Raw genomic sequence first — 15,758 nt, 5'->3', positions numbered from 1 at the left:
TGTAGGTTTTTTATATCGATAAATCCCCTTCCTCCTTCCTTTCTGCTTAATGTGAATCTTTCTGTAGCTGAATGTATGTGATGTATTCTATATTTATGGCATTGTGATCGTGTAAGTGTATTGAGTGCTTCTAGGTCTGTGTTACTCCATTTCACTACTCCAAATGAGTAGGTCAATATTGGTATGGCATAAGTATTTATAGCTTTGGTCTTGTTTCTTGCTGTCAATTCTGTTTTCAGTATTTTTGTTAGTCTTTGTCTATATTTTTCTTTTAGTTCTTCTTTAATATTTGTATTATCTATTCCTATTTTTTGTCTGTATCCTAGATATTTATAGGCATCCGTTTTTTCCATCGCTTCTATGCAGTCGCTGTGGTTATCCAATATGTAATCTTCTTGTTTAGTGTGTTTTCCCTTGACTATGCTATTTTTCTTACATTTGTCTGTTCCAAACGCCATACTTATATCATTGCTGAATACTTCTGTTATCTTTAGTAATTGGTTGAGTTGTTGATTTGTTGCTGCCAGTAGTTTTAGATCATCCATGTATAGCAAATGTGTGATTTTGTGTGGGTATGTTCCAGTAATATTGTATCCATAATTTGTATTATTTAGCATGTTGGATAGTGGGTTCAGAGCAAGGCAGAACCAGAAAGGACTTAATGAGTCTCCTTGGTATATTCCACGCTTAATCTGTATTGGCTGTGATGTGATATTATCTGAATTTGTTTGGATATTAAGTGTGGTTTTCCAGTTTTTCATTACTATGTTTAGGAACTGTATCAATTTAGGATCTACTTTGTATATTTCCAATATTTGTAGTAACCATGAGTGGGGTACACTATCAAAAGCTTTTTGGTAATCAATGTATGCGTAGTGTAGAGACCTTTGTTTAGTTTTAGCTTGATATGTCACCTCTGCATCTATTATCAGTTGCTCTTTACATCCTCACACTCCTTTGCAGCAGCCTTTTTGTTCTTCATTTATAATTTTGTTCTGTGTTGTATGTGTCATTAATTTCTGTGTAATGACTGAAGTTAATATTTTGTAGATTGTTGGTAGGCATGTTATGGGGCGATATTTAGCTGGGTTTGCTGTGTCTGCTTGATCTTTAGGTTTCAGATAAGTTATTCCATGTGTAAGTGTATCAGGGAATATGTATGGGTCTGCAATGTAACTGTTAAATAATTTAGTTAGATGTGAATGTGTTGAGGTGAACTTCTTTAGCCAGAAATTTGCTATTTTATCATTTCCAGGGGCTTTCCAATTGTGCGTAGAATTAATTGCTCGGGTGACTTCATGTTGCAAAATTATCACTTCAGGCATTTGTGGTATCATCTTGTATGTATCTGTTTCTGCTTGTATCCACCGTGCATGCCTGTTATGTTGTACCGGGTTTGACCATATGCTGCTCCAGAAGTGTTCCATGTCTCTTATGTTTGGTGGATTGTCTATTTTTATGTGTGTGTTATCTATTGTTTGGTAAAATTTCTTTTGGTTTGTGTTGAATGTTTGGTTTTGTTTCCTTCTATTTTCACTTTTTTTGTATCTTCTAAGTCGTTTCGCCAAAGCTTGTAATTTTTGCTTCTTTTCATCTAATTGCTCTATTGCTTCTTGTTGTGAGATTTTACCTAACCTTTTTCGTTTTTTGTCTGATATTTCATTTCTTATAAATTGTGTTAACTGTCCGATGTCTTTTCTCAGTTTTTCTATTCTGATCTGTAGCCTGTGTTGCCATGCTGGTTTTGTGGGTTTCTTCTGTGTGTTGGTTGGTTCTGATATCTGCCTAGTGTGTATATTTAGTGTAGTGAGTGCTCCTACATAAACCAGTAGTTGTAACTCTTCCATAGTTGTGTATTCATTTATTTTGTTGTGTATGATTGTGTTGATAGTTTTTATTGTTGTTTCGACTTGTGGGCTATTTGGTGGTCTATGCAAGAATGGTCTAATGTCTGTATTTGTGTCTTTGTATTCTATATATGTCAACTGAAATTTTTCTTCTATATCTAACATGTGTGTCACTTCGTGTTCTATTTGTGCTTGTGCTGGTGGCTGTCTTAAAATTTCATTTTCCTCTGATTGTTTAATTGATGCGTGTTGTTCTTTGTTTGTTTGCTCTGGGATGTTTTAGTCCATTACTGTATTTTCTTCTTCTTCTAATTGCACATTATTTTGTTCCAGTATTTGTTGTACTTGTTGTTTGATGTTTTCTAATTCTGACTGGGGTATCCTGTTATTTTTTATTATTACACGAATCTGATCAGCTAGACGTTGTTCTGTTAAAAATTTTAATTCTGGGTATCTGGTAATAAATGTTGTGTATACTTGTGATCTGTATCCAGTTGTGTTGGTTCCTAGGTTTGTTGCTTGGTAATAACAGAACATGAGGTGTCGATTAACTTCATCTGACCATCTCATCCTCTGTCTTTGTTTTCCTTCTAGGGTGGTTGCAGGAAGCATATCCTGCAAAACACCTCTATTTGGATTTAAATCATTTTCCAGTTGGCTAGCAGTGTCATTACCATTGTGGGCGGGCATAGGGTTCAAGCGCCGTCCCCGACCATGACGGCGCTTGTCCGAGGCTTCTTTAGTTCTATCCTGAACCAAGTAATCACACTAAAAGGGGGGTTAGCCCTATTAGTGGTTTGTTCTTTTCGTCGCCTTTTACGACTGGCAGAACATACCGGAGGCCTATTCTTTTCCCGGGCCTCCACGGCGTTTATTGTTATTATTATTATTATTATTATTATTATTATTATTAGTTGCAAAGCTCCCAGAATGGAAGACGCTAAGTAAAGACGGTTTATTTTCCGGTCTTCTTGTTCTTCTGGTTTTTTTTATTTTCCCACCGGTTTCACTCCAATTTGTTCCGGTTCTTCGGGCTTTTGTCTTTGGTTTAACCTTCCATTTTTCTATTTTTATTCTGAAAATGTTCGTTTCGTCTATTTCTTCTTTGGTGATTTTTGCTAATTCCAAGTCTTTTTTAACATTTTGGATCCACTCTCCTCCATTAGCGAGGGAATCTACGTATTTTACTATTCTTTTTGTTAGTCTGTGTTCTGGAAGCCTCATTATGTGTCTCTATGTCAGAATATTCCTCAATTTTGGTCGTTTTCTGTAGTATACATCAATTCTCGGTCCATCCTGGTCACAAAATTTACCTAATTTTTTTTCTTTCTTCTTTTTTTAGATTTTCTAAGTCATTTTTCATGTTTAGTGCCAAGGTTTCACTGGCATATAACATTGATGGTTTAATTACTATTTTGTAATGTCTAATTTTGGCATTTAAAGATATGTATTTTTTATTATAGAGGTTTTTGCACTAATCCTAAACCTTTACGAGCTTTTTGTATTCTTTCTTGTTGTGCATGTTTTTCAGAGATTATTTCTGCTAGATATTTAAAGTGTGATACTCTGTTAATTTATCCATATTTGGTTTGTAATTTGAAAATTTCTAAATGTGTTGTTGTAATCGCTGTCTTTTCAAATGATATCTGCAGGCCGACTTTCTCTGGGCATTCTTCCGGTGTTTCTATCTGTTTTATTGCCGTCTCACAAGAATCTGCCATTATTGTGAGGTAACCTGCAAAGGCTAAGATTATTTTTTGTTTTGGTTCCTAATGAAATTACTTTCAATCAATTTTCTTCTTCAAGTTTCTTTTCCCATTCTTCCATTACTCTGTCTAGGACTACATTGAAAAACAAAGGCGATAACCCATCACCTTGTCTGACACCAGTTTTTATCTCGAATGGTTTTGAAAATTTTCCCACAAATTTCATTTTGGATGTCGTATTTTATTGTCATCATTATTATCATCACTATTAGTGGCAGCAGCAGCAACAGTATGAGTACACCCAGTGTTAACTTGATCATTACATAGAAAATATTTTTTTACTCCCCTTGTCAGTATAAACACTCAAATTATTTAACACTATTTGTCATATTAAAATAGTTATTTCTTAGTGAATATTATGTAAAAAAGGCACTGTATGTGTGAAATCCTGGTCCGATGTAAGAGACGGCCTGATGATCCTAATCAGATCATCGTACATCTATATTTAAACTGGATGAAGGTGGGACACAGCTGGTATAATTTTTGTTAGAAATGAAACTCCTTCAGCTGTACTTAAGATTTTATATTCATTTGGCTACTAGTTTCGATATTGTGTCAACGCCATCTTCAGGCCCTTACACTGTGATGAAACAATTGTGTGTGGCTCACTACTAGAAGTCCGCGGTGAGACCAACAAGTGCTCCACATCACACGTGTTGGTCTCACCGCGGACTTCTAGTACTGAGCCACACACAACTGATTTCATCACAGTGTAAGGGCCTGAAGATGTCGTTGACGCAACGTCGAAACTAGTAGCCAAATGAATGTAAAACCTTAAGTACAGCTGAAGGAGATTTTTTTTAACAAAAACACTAATCAGATCTGGTTAAATAAATAAATATTAAGCACAGCGTGGAAGTTATCGAATGATATACGCATGTTTTGGACCCAGCTCTGACCAGTTCATAAGTATCTCCTTATGCGGCAGGAAACTGAAGGGCCTGTACGTTGGGAACCTGTACAGCCTACAATCAGTTGGTACGGAAATGGACGCGGCTCTGAATGAGCCACACGTGTAAGTAGCACATGGTGAACACTGCTCGGTCTTGTCAGCCTGAAAGAGAATAGGAGCGAGGCAGATCGCGCTACTCACATCGACGTTGACGCCGGGCAGCGGGAAGACGCGGGTGTGCGGCAGCTCCTTTGGCACGTATCGGAAGAACTCCTGGCGGCCCTTGTACCACTTGACGGTGTACAGGGGGTCGCCCTCCAGGTCGTACAGGCAGGTGAGCTTGACCGTGTCCCCGGGAGCCACCGCCAGCGGGATGTTCACCGACACGTCGCGCAGCCCGCCCACGCCTGCAAACAGGAGCAACGTCTCGTCTCAGCGCAACGTCATTTAGCGTCTCACAGTCAACCTCAGGGTTCAACACTAAAAGAAGAAGAGAAGTCATTATTTCTCTGTTCTGTCAATTTTCGTCCCGGAGGGAGAAGGAAGGGATCACTGTGGAACGAGACTCCGCTGTGTGGCCAGAAGGGTTTGAAAGAAGGAAATATTTTATTTCCTTCTATGACCACAAAAATTATTAGATCCTTAGGCTACCGGTTTCGGTCGGCGGTCACCATCTTCAGGTCTGCAGGAAAATCTTGGGTAAAAACACAAGCTAGTGTTCTACACCTTAAACCAACATATAGGCCATGACGGAAAAACAATAATGACAGACTTGTGGAAAACGAGCGCTTAAAATCTGACGAGGCGTACCTATTTTAAAACGTGTCCTAATGTAATGAAGCCGTAGAGATCATCAAAATATACACACGAAATCAGCTTAGCATCGTCGCATATATTTGAGTTATAGTATATAGTAGGCCAGTGTCGGCGGAGTCATCTTGCAAACGGCGCCGCTCTTCATAACAAACTGCAGTACAGTAGCCACAAAATGTTTGGTCGTAGTCTCGTTAGATGGCACTGCTGTAAGCCTCCACGTATTTATAAAATGTATAACTGTAAACAAATTGTAAGATAAAAAGCTATCGTGAGGCTACTACGTGTATAAGGGTAAGGTATTACACACATAACAAACTGCAGTACAGTAGCAACAAAATATTCGGGTTGTAAGCTCGTTAGATGTTGCTAGTGTAAACTACTCCCGAACAGGCCATGAAGGCCCAAAGGTACCGACCGGCCGTCGTGTCATCCTCAGCCCACAGGTGTCACTGGATGCGGATATGGAGGGGCATGTGGTCAGCACACCGCTCTCCCGGCCGTATGTCAGTTTCCGAGACCGGAGCCGCTACTTCTCAATCAAGTTGTTGCTAGTGTAACCCTACAAAAATTCATCAATTGTATAATTGTAGAGAAAATGCAGTAAGAAGAAGAATGCAGTAGGTAAGGTCTACAGAGGGATTACAAAGTGTATAAGTTATTACAGTGAAAGTGCAATAAATAGAAAGCATGACTAAGTTAAATTTAAATTGTTGGAAACTAAAAGCTTAACTGACGAAACGTAATTCTGAGACGCACCTGTGGCAACTTTAGATAAAAACAGAATCGAATAAATAAGAACGAGCTTACGGAGGTACCTGAATATTATAAAAATAACAATATAAATATCGAATTAACCACATGGATTCAACAAGAGATTGTAGCAAGTAATCAGCGCCCTATAGGCGAGAAGTGGTGATAGGAACTGACCCGCCAGAGGGCTTTGAGAGTCAGATCCAACGAAAGAACGTTAAAACTCCGAACCAGTCTATTAATAAGATTACCTATTTATTGAAATATATAAACAGAGAAGGCATAAGTAAACACCAGAGTAATACCCAAATGAAGCCAATATCTAATACACTGCATACTGTGTAAAGGGAAAGGTAAGATAAACAATAGACACTGTTGAAAAGATACAATAAATATATGTAAAAGAATAAGTTATATACGCATAAACAGATGAAAATGTTAACTGGCGTATTCTCTTTCAAATTCTGAAGGTGGCACGTATAAAATACAGGGATCGAAAGGCTATTTACAATTTGTACAGAATCCAGATGGCAGTCATAAGAGTCGGGGGGCATCAAAGGGAAGCAGTGGTTGGGAAGGGAGTGAGACAGCCTGTCCCTGATGTTATTCAAGTGTATATTCAGCAAGCAGTAAAGGAAACAAAAGAAAAATGGGGAGTAATAAGTAAAATCCATGGAGAAGAAATAGCAACTTTGAGGTTTTCCGATGACATTGTAATTCTGTCGGAGACAGCAAATGAGAGTTGAACGAGATGGACAGTGTCTTGAAAGGAGGATTTAAGATGAACATCAACAAAAGCAAACGAGGATAATCGAATGTAGTCAAATTAAATCAAGTGATGCTGAGTGAATTAGATTAGGAAATGAGACACATAAAGTAGTAAATGAGTTTTACTATTTGAGAAGCAAAATAACTGATAGTGGTCGAAGTAGAAAGAAAAGAGGATATAAAATGTAGACTGGTAATGGCTAGAGAAGCGTTTCTGAAGAAGAGAAATTTATTAACATAGAGTATAGATTTAAGTACCAGGAAGTCTTTTCTGAAAGTATTTGTGTGGAGTGTTGCCACGTATGGCAGTGAACATGGGCGATTGACAGTTTAGACAACAAGATTATAGAAGCTTTCGAAATGTGGTGCTAAAGAAGACTGCTGAAGATTAGTTGTGTAGATCACGTAACTAATTAAGAGGTACTGAACAGAATAGGAGAGAAGAGAAATTTGTGGCAAACTCGACTAGAAGAAGGGGTCGGTTTGTAGGACATGTTTTCAGGCATCAAGGGATCACCAATTTAGTATTGGAGGGCTACGTGGATGGTAAAAATCGTAGAGGGAGACCAAGAGGTGAACACACAAAGCAGATTCAGAAGGATGAAAGTTGCAGTAGTTACTTGGAGATAAAGAAGCAAAACGCTGTACTGTGTTACACATTAACATCATGGACGGCGTCCACGAGAAATTCACACCAGTCGCGGACGCTCTGCTCCGTGCAGGGTCCACAGGAAATCAATACGTCAATGAAAAGGTGTCCACTAAAGGTCTCAAATTTGTCGTGTGCTATCGAGATCATGCATGCGTTTGAACTAAAGAAATGGTTCAAATGTCTCTGAGCACTATGGGACTCAACATCTGAGGTCATCAGTCCCCTAGAACTACTTAAACCTAACTAACCTAAGGACATCACACACATCCATGCCCGAGACAGGATTCGAACCTGCGACCGTAGTGGTCACGCGGTTCCAGACTGAAGCGCCTAGAACCGTTCGGCCAGTTTTAAACTCACAGATAAGAATTATTAAACTCGATTGAAATAGTTACTCTATCCCCACAGGTAATGGCTGCTGTTACTCTAAGACCTGCAGTGTCACGTGATATACGCGCCGTGGCTGGTCTTCCTCGTGAAGCTTGATCATGGACCTGCGTTTACGAGGAGTTCTGTGGGGAGGGAATGTAGATTGGTCCTCTGAGGTACTCAGAATGTCTCTGGAGCTGCTTGGTTCAGGTAGGTTCGATTGTCAGTAGTAAAAATGGGATTCAGGGTACATATATGTAGAAAGTGCGAAGGAGTAGGTCAAGAGAGAAAAGGGAGAGATACGAAAGTGAGGAGCCCTGCAGTCTAAAAGGATTAGTGAACAGGAGGTTAAATCTCATAGGAGGAGGAGATTTTAGGGCGGATTTCGTTGTCAGGGAATGGGATCCCTTTAAAATTACGCTGGAAGAGAACATGTGTAGCTGTATAGTGTATGGTATGTATTAACATACACACAGCAGCACACCAGTATTTGTTCACGGAGTTACTGAAACCGAGTTTACAGGAAGCATAAGGTGTTCAATGCGGGTCAGCCAGTTATGAATTACATTATGTATTCAAGTAGTTAACACTATCGGCGTGTAAAGGCAATGAACAGAGAAAAAAATAAAAAACGCTTTGCATCTGTCGTTAAGGTAGCATGACCATTTGCGACTACACACACAAAAAAAAAATATCCCACTACAACTGATGCACTTGAAAGCCATGGAAGGTAAGTGCAATTTCCATGTATACAGTCTTGAGTGCATTATATTTCAGCAAGATAGTGCCCGGCCGCACACTGCAGGAGTTTCTGCTGATTGTCTCCACGCATGGCTAATGCTACCTAGGTTATCTTGCGATCGCCGGATGTCTCCCCAGTTGAGAACGTTTGGAGCATTGTGGGCAGGACCCTCCAACCATCTCGGGCTTTCGACGATCTAACGCGCCAATTGGACAGAATGTTGTGCATTATACGTCGGGAGGACATCCAACAACTCTATCAACCAATGTCGATCCGGATAACTGCTTGAATAACAGCCAGAGGTGGACCAAAGTGTTATTCACTTGGTCAATTCTTGAATCTGTTTCTCTTGATTGAATCATCAAATTTTTCTGAAATGTTTCTTTTTTCGTCTGTCTATGTACAGAACATCTACCGATTTACGCCCCATTCGAAGAACTTCTTCGTGGTGCGTAGTTTTTTGTCTTAGAGTGTATGAAAGACCTGGTGATTCTCTCTGCTTACCTTCATGGTATCTGTAATCAGATAGCTGATATAACTGTGATATGTTAGAGATTTTCGATGATATACAAAACAGGTGTATTGGAATCCTGAATAAAGTCAAGCTGCTTTCATAAAAACATCTATCGCATTACTTATCAAACGGTCCTCATAAAAGCCTTGTAGATATCTAATTACACTTATGAAGAACTTCACGCTCGCTTAAGGCAACACTTGCCTAGAAATCCATAAAGATTTTAAGGGTATCTCTGTACTTTCCAGCGCGAACGCACTTTCCGTTCTTGTACACTGAGTGTGCTGAAAAAATAACGGCGTTGCTCAGGATCACGAAAAACTGATTTCAGAAAGACACTTTGGAACACCACTTCCGCTCCAGGAGACACAGCGTACCACCTACACCAACGAGGGCTCTCGGTCCACTCCTTGATTTCTTGAGCTCCCAAAACGCTCGAAGAAAATATTTAACATTTAGGGTTTTCAGCCCTTCAGAATGACGTCCGGTACCTAGGCGTCCTTTTCCCATTTATAGCGCACACAAGTGCGTACTTATTTCCCGCTGGCGACTTGGGAAATGGAGCCGCGTCTCTCTCCTCTGGGTCCAGAGCCAGTTCATCTTGCTTCGTATGCTTGCAGGGGTTTGCTGATTGAAAATGCCTTTCATGTGCGCGCCGCTTTTAGATAAAACGTCATGGTAAATTCAATCGTTCCTGCGCCGGCCTCGGATGCCAGACTACTACCAATTTAGGACGATTAGGCAAAGACCGATTCATTACCTCCAGACTGGAGACAATCTCTTTTCCTGGCGCACACGATCACCACAGAGACGAGAAGCAGATGAAGTATGTCGCAGTTCCCCATTTCAAAACATTCGGTTTTGGATCCTTTATCTCCTGCATAATCTGACATGAAGTGTTTGGGATCCTCCATGTTTATTCTTGGAGAACTGAAACGGTTAATCTTCGTACATGGACCCCGCCTCAAGCTCTAAAGCAGCCTGTAGAATATAAAGAAGTTGAAGATGTAGATCATTATTTACTCTGTGCACAGGGACTGAAAGGTGATTTATATTCACAACATACTATTCGAGGGCCTACTTCTAACTTTTGCATTTATAAGGCTGCAAATTATATTCACACTCTTGTGATGGTTGAGCTGCCTGTTCTGAAAAGCCGAAAGTCTTCGAACCATCGGAAAATGACGACACCAAATGTAATTCCACAATTTGAAGGCCTTTTCAGTTACCTTGGCAACATAACAGCGAATGAAAGCAAGTTGTGTTGGATTCTATGTGTTTCTGAGAAGAACTGTTTGAAATGTGTGTGTGTTTGTGTATGTGTGTGTGTGTGTGTGTGTGTGTGTGTGTGTGTGTGTTTGTGTGTGTGTGCATGAGAAAAGAAGCAATACAGAATAGAATCTTATCACAGCAGGAATAAAATATCTGTTTATTAAGGATAGGATGATTACAGAGTGAGTGGCAATAATGTAATATCTTAACACTGAAATGGCTACGAGATTTAAGATAGTGGACGTCATAGGTGCTGAAGTACAGTATGTTCTAAACGTCATAAGAGTCTGTTTTCAGGCTGCGTTGTCTGTCCACGTGCAAACACGGTTGAGATCAATGCAAAAAAATCATTTCTCACTGTACAACAATTGTGAATCACTCGTTCCAATTATTTGATTTTGATGCGAAACCTCCACACAGAGCATTAACGTATTTCGCTGACGTTGGGGCGCTGAGAACGTAATTTTTGTAAAGGGTCGATGAGCATATATTATTGTTTGCTATCGAGAATCCACTAGGGAACAATTTATTCATTGAGAACGTAACATTACCTGTCATTTTTCCAGTGCCATAATTTTACGAATTTAGCACCAAAGGAGCACGCATCTGATAATAATGTATCATGTCACAACATATTACGCACGTAATGAAATTTGGTCCGTGAACAATAGGTGTTTCCACACCGCTTGCCGCGAGCGGCCGCCATTGTTGTTGGTTTGTACGGTCTGCTTCACCTATTCGCGACTGTTCGAGAGACACTCTTCCAGTTATTACACAGTTGGTGTTCTCTGTTGAGCATGAAATGAACGAAAATGATGTAGAATGCGCTCAGCAAGGTACGAGGGCATTGTGAAAAACCTAATGTTCTTAGACGCTCGAACGCATGCAGGACGAAGGTAGGGTAGCATTTGTGGGAAGTTACATGCTCTGGTATCGAGGTAAAATTTTCATAGCTAACTGTTTAAAATGAGCTCCACGCAGATTGCTATCTCAGTACCAGAATCGACGGGATTCGTAAAGTTCGCAGCTTCGGAGCATTCATCGACTACAAATATTAGATCGTTTACAGCCATGGAACCTCGTTGGCGGTTAATTTAGTCAAGTATGTACATACCGTAGGCAATATTCAGATTCCCACGCATATTCTCAATAGTGCAGACTTGCTCTCAGATCCTTGAACTAGAAAGTTACAAAGTGAGCGAACCAAGAAACTGCACATTAAGTAGGATGACTTTGTATCAGCTTTGCTCCAGAAAGCAATTTTAGTAACGAATAAATTATAAATTCTCTTAACGTTAAATAAAGTATTTCACTTCCCACAGTGAGAAAGTAGTGCCCTCAAAAGCAACAGGCAAGCCAGCTGCGATGTTACGTACGTAAACAGAATCCTTAAGCTCTTCTGATGATACTGCAAAATATTTCATCTATTGCACCACATTTACCTTACTGACTTTTTTACCATAGCTGTACCTTCTTGACCGTCGATTGTTAGTATTTTGGCTGAAACAAAGACAGAATTTCCTCTTTGTATTCTTTCCTATTACGAGGTAATACGAATCCTCTGGCAGTGGTATGCACTCATTTCAATGAACATGCCTAAGCTGCATCTGTATGCTGCGCCAACACAGGTTAGCTAACACATTTCCTTTTTTCTTTGTGAGGTTTATCCAGCTCGCGAAACTTTTATGGCTACAGTGCTGATGTAGGCATTATCAGTTATTAATTATATTTTATGCATAGATATATTGTTGTACAGACTCACCAACTGGAAGGTAAATGAAGTAATGTTTACCAGTTAACTACGGTAGCATTTCGGCTCTGATTTTTGCCACAGCCTTGAGAGAAATGAACACGGCAAAAATTGAATAGCTTTGTAAAATTGAGAACTGAGGTTTAAAGACTGTTAAACAATAGCTTTGTGTCATAAGTTTAATGCAAAGATATGCAACTATATTGTAAAATCGTTACAGGAAGAAAGAAGGAAACGACAAAAGAATGTGGACACCCGTGGTCGGGATAAGACATGCAACTTTGCTGTTCTCGATGTGTTTCTTCTGCTGTCTCCGTAATGAAATAGCATATTCATTTTCTCTTAGTCTGAGAGATTTATTTTGCGACACGCGTGAACGACCCGGACAGAATGAGATTTCTTCTTCCACGCAGTTTCATGGAGTTAAAATGTCGTGGTTATTCCTCCTATTGCTTTTTCTTTTTTCTTGTTATTCATCACTTATGTTCTGTCTTCTTGCTGGTCCAATTTACTGTCTTCTGGTGCTGAAAGTTATATTTGCTGCATTCACCTTCGGCAGTGCAACACTGTTTCCTCCTGTCGTGACGTTTTACCTTATTTGGATACACAATCACGGGCTGCCGCATAAGACAGCAATCGGTTTCATGTTGAAAACAGATAAATCGCAACTTATGAAAACTGTGAAATGAAATGATCGTATGGCATTGTTGGCCGGGAGGCCCCATTCGGGGGAATTCGGCCGCCGTATTGCAAGTTCTTTTTAGCTGACGCCACTTCGGCGACTTGCAAGTCAATGATGATGTAGGACACACACCACCCAGTCCACTGCCAGGAATCGAACCCCGGCTCCCTGCGTGGTAGGCGGTAACGCTACCGCTACGTTACGGAGGCGGACATAAAAACTGTAATTGCTCCATACAAGCAAACGGGGTCTGAAGAGTGAAACGCTGTTCAATTAGTCCCTTTTAGAAATAACGTACTGACAGCGGAAATTACTACAGTTCTATTTGAAAAAGTGAAGTTGATACAGGTATTTCTCTAATTAATAAGCTATGATAAGAGGCACTACGTCGTTTACTGAGGGCAAGTCACCTGGCTGAAGACAGAATTAGGTTATCTTGAAAAGTACCTGAAATATTTGTGTACATTGTCAATTGCCATTAAATATTTTTAAATTACCCCATTATGCGATGTCATCATACATTCCTTATGATGTTACTGAATTAATTTCGAATGTAACCATTTTAGTAAAGTCACCTGATTACCTGTAAAAAATTATTAGGAGAGGCTATCTGTAAAGCAGCGACACCTGACGAGGATCGCCACAGACGTAATCTCGGTCACAACTGCACCGCAGTTGCCGTTAGGGTCAACCACGCTGAAGACAAAGCGAAGTCCACAGTGTTGTAAACGTGTTGAAAGAACTGCTCACATAAGAGATCATCCAGTTTCTGGTGTGTCAAGATTTGGAAGTCTTATTGACTTAAAATATACTTGGAGCATCAGATTCGGTTAGGAAATAACTCAAAACTCGCGCCATTTAGATTTGTATTCGATCCTAACCAGACACCAACTGCGGCCATTAAGATTCCAACTCGTGGGGAAGGTCGTCGCTTTGTGTCGCCCTTTGCACAATGGGTAATGTTCAGGTGGACGCTGAGTCATCTTACCACACTTGTTCCTCAGGGGTGGGAAGTGAAGTTGGTGGTCGTTAATGGAGATGCATCGACGATTTTGTGAGATCGCTACATTCCAGTTTAGGAGTTTAAAGTCTGTTATATTTACCTTCTGTGTTTGAATAAAGTTACGTCTTTTAAAATCACTTTGTTTATTATTTTATGTTATTTGATGCTATGTATAGCTGAACCACATAGAATCTACCACCTATTTACTTTCTATAGATTCACGTCGTCTTCTGCTTGATTCCACTGGTACTGTATTCTATATTTACACTAGTGGTGTATTCACGTAATGTATCAAATTACTGGTCCGAATATTTTGCAGGCAAGGAGACCTCGTTAAGGTGGACTTTGCGCCCCATTATTTGTAGGCAGCATTTTACCCAGTCTTTGTCCAGTCCAACTGCCTCTTTGAGATTCACGTGAAATGAATTCATACATGCACACAGCTCTACAAAACCTAAGGACTAGATAGGTAAAATACCATAATATATCAACTGCTCTGTGAAAATGAATCAAAGTGTGGGAGCATATTTCCAGATATCTCCTAGTTGTGTACCGGAAGCTGGGTGTCACATGTCGTGAGGTCGTCGTGGCTGTAGCGCCAAATGCTGCTGGCCACGCAACATGAGGCAGTTGAAGGAACATGAAAAGACAGTGTGCGTCAATGAGCGAGAAGTTTCGTTGCACTGGCGACTGATATCGAAGAGAGGAGACGCAGGTGGTGTTGGAACAGGAGTATATTCGAAGAATGGAATTTCCTGCCCATTCTCCCAACTTGTATCCCATCGGGCAAGTGTGCGATGCGTTGGAGAGACGTACTGGAGCACGTCCACATGCACCAGTGACCATTCAGAAGTAGTCAACCGCGCTGTTGGAGGAATGAAAGCCCTACCACAAGAACTCTTTACCAACCTCGTAGCCAACATGCGAGCTCATTGCGGAGCATCCATTGCTGTCCGTCGTTAGCAGGCAACATATCAACAACAATGTATCGGGTTTTGTGATGTCCTGGGGACCATCAGAAATCTTAGTGTCTTCAGTGTCAAGACAGTTTTTGAACTAAAGTGTCAAATACGTTCGTCTCACAGCGTATTTCCTTCAGCTACCTTCTGTACTCTACAGTAGCAGTCGTCTCTATGTATGCGCCAGTTTTCAGCGAGCTGTGTTACTTTGCAGTGACATGTCATGTGAAAGTTACTTTCGTCCTTAAATTTTGCACATCGGTGGACGCTGCCAACAGAGATTAAAGAGGGTACTAAGGCAAAATTATTTGAAACAAGAATTACTCAGGGGTTTGATAAATATATAACACATGTAAGTGAAAGAAGTTATAAAAACGTAGGTCGCATAACATTTTCAGCTTACGTTTTTCATTTTTCTCTTCTTTTCTGGATAATCTCAATCCCAAAGCTATGCAGTTTGTATCAATTCCTTATCCTCTTTACGAGCAAAACATTTCACTCCTTATAGAGGGTCTTAGATGCTACTCCAGGTGTGTGTAAAATGAATGTGCGCAACGGGAAATACTGAACGCAAAAATGAAGATTTGGCCCTGTCTGACTACCCCCTGAATCAGATCTTAGGATCTCTTAATGGTGATATTATCTCCTCCTTTTTGCTCTTTAACATACAAATTACAACAAAAACATAAAAGAATTATTAAGGGAACTAGTAACTACAATATGATAAATGCTATTTCTGCTTATACATTTATTGTAGATTGAAACTCCTTTATATATTACGAATGTTTATATATTAATGTCCAATGGACACAAAGAGACACAAATGAATTTCCTAACTAGTAGCAATGATCAGCTGCACAAATCTGCCACTTTTTATGGATACGCGATCTAATATAAATAACGCCAGGTGACAGACATCAACTACGTACGAAACACTAGAAGACACTACTTTCAAAGATGATATACAGTGGCGCGC

The 15,758-nt window shown here is 40.0% G+C and overlaps 1 protein-coding gene across 1 annotated transcript in view; it reads right to left on the bottom strand.

Annotated features, from left to right (window-relative positions):
* The window catches only part of LOC126195305 (uncharacterized), a gene marked incomplete at its 5' end in the record, with an annotated part of 1,237,647 nt that overhangs the window by 881,013 nt on the left and 340,876 nt on the right, over positions 1-15,758 (bottom strand). Inside the window, one exon of the mRNA XM_049933865.1 lies at positions 4,707-4,912. Coding sequence (XP_049789822.1) covers positions 4,707-4,912 — 206 coding nt within the window. The remainder of the gene's footprint in view (positions 1-4,706; positions 4,913-15,758) is intronic.

The sequence above is a fragment of the Schistocerca nitens genome, chromosome 7 (genome assembly GCF_023898315.1).
Source record: "Schistocerca nitens isolate TAMUIC-IGC-003100 chromosome 7, iqSchNite1.1, whole genome shotgun sequence".
Taxonomy (NCBI): Eukaryota; Metazoa; Arthropoda; class Insecta; order Orthoptera; family Acrididae; genus Schistocerca; species Schistocerca nitens.
Note: the sequence above shows the minus strand (reverse complement) of the source record. Positions and strands in the feature narration are given on the sequence as shown.